The following is a 5,263-nucleotide window of genomic DNA, read 5'->3' as shown; positions in this document are numbered from 1 at the left end:
GCCAAAGTGGGTTGCATGGGGGACATGCACAGTGCCCGGGACCCCACTTTTGCTAGGAGAGGCACCACGGGCCTTTGCTATTTCCAGGACTTCCAGGGGAGGGACTTTGCCGTCGGCAGCAGCTTAATTGAGCTGCTCCCAGATTTCTGGTTCGTTATCTACTTAAACATCCCGTAGATATCTCATATCTTCAGGCAAGAAGGTTGTAGAGAGCGGCACAGCTGGTAAGAGCTTTCTTTGAAGTTTGCAGCTTTTTTTTTGCTGTGAACAGAGGGAAGAGATAACCGAGGCTGTCATATCTCCGGCCGGAAATCTCTGCTGTCTTCACAGCACAAGACAAAGAAACCCCCCTCTTAGGACAATTTTTGAAACTACTTTATTTGAAATTATTAATACAAGCGGAGCCCGTATCTGAGAACTTTATCTGTTTTTTCTAGGAAATATCCTAGCTTCAGTGTTATAAAGCTACAGAGTTTCTTTTGTGTATTTGTTTCCAAGATGGCGATTTTCCAGCTTTCGCATTTGCAATAATGCTATATCTCTAATTCCTTGGCAGCCTCTCATGAACTAATTAGCTCCACTTGACTCTTCCTTATCAAAGTTTTCAAAGACTCTTTGTTGATACAGAGACATTCCAAACAGGGCTTTTTTCTTTCTTTTTTTTTCTTCCTTTTTTCTTTGCTGAACTGTCTTGGTGTAATGCCTGTCTTTTGAAACTCCCGTAAACCCTTTGCAAAAAGGGAGGAGTTTTTCCTTCCCTTTGCCAGCTGCACAGTGGGCCAGAAAAATTTTATTAAGTGCTTAAAGTAAAGATATAATGGCATCCAAATCAAATCCTGCGAAATTACTTCCTAGATCCACGTCCCCCATACCTGGCACAAAGTTGCAGCCCCCACCCTCTATGCCCTCTAGTGGAGATACACCAACGAAAGCACAGCAGGTTTTATTATAGGAGATCTTGTAGGACAGAAGTGCATTTTCCAGTGAGGTTGTTGTTCCATTTTTATTTTATTTGTTTAGAAGACAGAGTGACCAGGAGTTGCATAAGATATGTCTGAAAGACCATCCACACAATGCCAAAGGGTATATATGGTAATTTATTTCTTATTGAATTTCTCAGTGGATGGAAAAAAACGAGACTTATCCATTTGGCACAGCCTTAGAAATAAAAGCAGAAATTGAAAGGACAGAAAATCCCTTTTTAAAAAACAAAAACAGAAATACTAAATTACCTCTCCACCTCATATAACAATATTACTGATCAAAATAGGCAGGATTTTAAACACACACAAAGACACAATTCAGAAAGTTTCCTGTGAATTGAAATATGAAAAGTCCAAAAGTTTACAGATCCGTTTTGGGGGGGGAAAGATTCTTATATTGAAACAAAAAACTATAAAAACCACACACAGCGAAGCTCAACAAATTGCACCAATCTTCCTAGTTCAAGGTAAGGATTAAAAATTCAAATTTGGGACTTTGCATTTGATAACTGCAGCTAAATTGTTGATGGCGTAATACTGGAAGAAGGAAGATTTGTCTACTATCCAGGAATGGACATTGGAAATCACAAACTTAGCAGAGATGGCTAAAATATTTGCATATCACTAGGATAATTCAAACGAGAGATAAACGAGACTGGGAAAAATGGATTGACTAAATTCAAAATAAATATGGGTCTAGGAAATTTCAGATAGCTTATGATTAAGATCAGAAATGATACAAATTGTTTATAGTTAGCCTAGCAAGGAGGAGCTAAGCTCAATTCAAAGATGTTATTAATTTTCTACTTTTTCTTTAAGTATATCTTAAATTGTTTTTGTTAAAGATTTATACCTTGTATTGGTTCTGGGAAGTCAGGGTGGGGGAAGATTGGAGGGGAGGGTAGGAGGGAGTGGAGTTTACTAAGTTGGAGGAGGGATGTTGGATGTTTGTACATGTATACTGCTATCTTTTCTTTTTTATATATATTGAAATGGAATTATAAATACCATCAACACAAAAGAGAGTTTGCTCAGAAGCTGAAACATACCAAGTGAATTAGAGGAAGAGTGGGAAGCAGAAGAGAGAAGAAAGATAGGAGGAGAGAGGGTGAGGGGGGGTAGATGAGGTGTATAAGGAGGAGTGGTAAGGGAAGAGAGGAGAAGGAGAAAGGAAGGGGAAGTAGAGTAGAAAAGGATGATAGAGGGAGGAGAGAGGGGGGAGAAAGTGTCGGATAAGGTATAAATATGGTGTATGGAGAGCAGAAGAGCCAATAACTGGGTTTTTCTTTTTCTTTTTTCTTTGGTAGTTGATGGTAAGATGAATTGATGTAAGTACTTAATAATATAACATGATATTGACTATGTAATAGTATACATGTGATTATATGTTATGAAAATGAAAAATAAAAACTCTCTATGGATATGGAAGCATAAATACCATCAACATAGATTGGAGTTTGCTCAGAAGCGGAAATACACCAATGAGAGGAAGACTGGGAAACAGAAGAGAGAAGAAAGATGGGAAGAGAGGGATAGGAGAGAGGATGAGGAGGGAAGATGAGGAGGATAAGGAGTAGTGGAATGTAGAGAGAAGAGAAGGAGAAAGGAAGGGGAAGTAGAGTAGGAAAGGATGATGGAAGGAAGGAAGGAGGTAGGAGAGAGGTAGAAGAGGTGTATGGAGAGCAGAAGAGCTAATAATGGGTTTTTATCTTTCTGGACGTTGATGACAAGAAGAACTGATGCAATTACTACTTAATACAATAGGATACTGGCTATGTAATAGTATACATGTGATTGTATGTTATGAAAATGGAAAATAAAAAAGTATATTGGAGAGAAAAAAATTCAAATTTGGGTCCCTTAAGAGCATTTCCTCATAATGATAATCTATATTTTTTCTTAATGCACTGAGAGTAAAGGATGGAGGGGGGGGAATAGAACAAGGTACTTTTTCCACGTAATACTGGTTAAAAATAATCTATGTTTGGTAGAAACAATAACAAAGGGATGAATCTTTGCAAGTAAGTACTTGAAAACCAGAAAGGATCCCTTTTGCCTTGCCAGTGTTTGCTATTAGGTATATTGGATGAAACTGCTACTGTTCCTTTTCTCTTGGCTTCACAGGGGTTCGTCAGAATGCCGCCTTGGGTTTCAAACTTCAGTGAGGTCCAATCCAGCAACGGGTTTGAGGCCACGGGCAACTGGGTCTCGTTTAACTCTTTGGCAGTCCAGACCTTTTCCCACAGGTAGACCTCAGCTATTTCTCCCACAAAGGACTGTTCCACATCAAAGCAAGCCCCGTAGGAATCCTCTTCCTGCCCCAGCCTCACCATCAGATCCGGCTTGACCTCATAACTCCTGGCTGCCCCTTTCCTTGGCAAACGCTGCTCGTCTACCCAAAGCTGGATTACCCCAGTAGCCGAATCCCGAGTGGTACAAACCGATTCCCAGTGATCGTTCTAGAAGGATGGGAAGTAAGTTTGTAAGGTTAATTTTATTTATAGGCCGCCCAATCCCAAAGGACTCCAGGCGGCTTACAGAAGGGGAGAGAAAGAAAATAAAAGAAAGTAAAAATAAAATAAGACAAGTTAAAACGACACAGATACATTCATTTCAGTCGGGGCTGGACCTCAACAATGAGGTCAACAGCCCCAGGCCTGCCGGAAAAGCCAGGTCTTGACAAGGGAAGTGGGGAAATAGCGCACTCACCACCCACACACATTTCAAAACCGTGGGGATTTCGGAAGAGGAGGACCTCGTTGTCGTGGTCTCGGGAAGCCGCCGAGAAGAGGGAGAAGCTGCGGGTCAAGTCGGTGAAGAAGCAGAGACAAAGGGTCAGCTGTCGCAAGTGTTGATCGAGGTTGGGCTTCAAGGAGGACGTAGGAGTTGGCAGAAAGCTTGGGGAACACGAGAGCCTTTCCATCCAAACCTGAGGAAGAAAGAAGGGAGAGATCATCAAAAGGTGGACTTTTCAGCTCACAGAGCTATTCAAACACACCTTGCCTGAATCCATGGTGCTGGGAAGGTGAGGTGAAAGTTTTAGCTTGGAATGAAGTCTTACCCGTGTTGGTCAAGGTTCCTGAGATGCAGAAGATCACAAGAAGGACTGTATGAAGCAACCGGTGCCCCTTCATCATCGTTTCACCCAGCATCGCCACCGGTTTCTGGAGTCCGCTGCTTGAAGGGCCACGAGAGACGTCCTTTCTGTAGCTTAGCTGTCTTGATTGAGTTAGAGAGACGTTCTCAACGGTGTAGAAGGTTCCTCCTGCTTTTGAACACAGTCCGCAAAACACCCTTCCAGGGTCCGTCTGCAAAGATAGCAAAGAAGCACCAAGCAAGGAAGGCAGAGCAGGGGGTTGGACTAGATGACCTCCAAGCTCCTTCCAACTCTGTTACTGTTAAGTTGAGCCCAGAAGTAAGCAAATGTTGTGTTATTAAGCAAATTCATTTTACCCAGTGGTGGTTTTTAGGCCAGAAATGGAAATATATGCCAGAAACTGGCAAAAAAAACCATCAAAAATTGCAGTCAGGTGACTACAGGACATTGCAGACAACTGAAAAGATGAGCTGGTTGCCAAGTGCCCAAAATGCAGTCATGTGACAAACATGGGCCTCTCTGGCACATTGTCAAAACTCCAAAAATTGAGTTGTAAGTGGCTTTTGACAGGGTGTGTTGTAAATAACAATTGTTGCTAAGTAAACAGTTGCAAATTCAAGACCACCTGTAAGAGAAAGGAATCCACCCTGCCTATGAGGGGAGGGTTTTATGTTTATACAGAATTTGGCATATTGATGCACCTATTGCCAATGATTAGACCAACTCCCCTTCACGGGCTGGGACAATTGAACGCAGCGAGATTTTCGCACCCATGCCCCCCCATAGCATCTGACCTAGCTTGGGCAATTATTGGCCATCCCTGGCCACTGGGGTCCACTGTCCTCCCCCCCTCCCCCACAGCTGCATGATCACAGTCGATTTACACCCAGGGAGACTTAATAATGGCCAATTCGCAGTGCAGGAAAACTAAATGCCAGCCAATACCCGCGCCGAGCGATTGGTCTCTGCCTTATCAATGGATGGTAGAGGCCTCGGGCACTGGAGAGGCAGGGGACAGAGCGTTGGGGCCTGGAAAGGCCCACGGGGGGAGTCTGGCACCACACCTCTCCCTTTGCTGCCCTGAACTTTGCATGAGCCCTGAAACACCTCTAACCCAGCACAGGAGACCTTGAGGGGGGCAAGGTGGCCTGCAGCGTGGGAAGAGGAGTTCAGGGCTAAATGC

At 43.2% G+C, this 5,263-nt stretch overlaps 1 protein-coding gene across 1 annotated transcript; it reads right to left on the bottom strand.

Moving 5' to 3' along the window:
* Positions 1-2,630: 2,630 nt before the first annotated feature.
* Positions 2,631-4,120, bottom strand: LOC116513306 (mucosal pentraxin-like). Its single transcript, XM_032224323.1, is given in 4 exon segments — positions 2,631-3,442; positions 3,700-3,855; positions 3,857-3,912; positions 4,045-4,120. Coding segments are annotated over 4 exon segments (780 nt in total). The 3' UTR covers positions 2,631-2,950.
* Between the last annotated feature and the right edge of the window lie 1,143 nt (positions 4,121-5,263).

This window comes from Thamnophis elegans, chromosome 9 (genome assembly GCF_009769535.1).
Source record: "Thamnophis elegans isolate rThaEle1 chromosome 9, rThaEle1.pri, whole genome shotgun sequence".
Lineage (NCBI taxonomy): Eukaryota > Metazoa > Chordata > Lepidosauria > Squamata > Colubridae > Thamnophis > Thamnophis elegans.
This window is presented reverse-complemented; position numbering and strand designations above follow the sequence as displayed.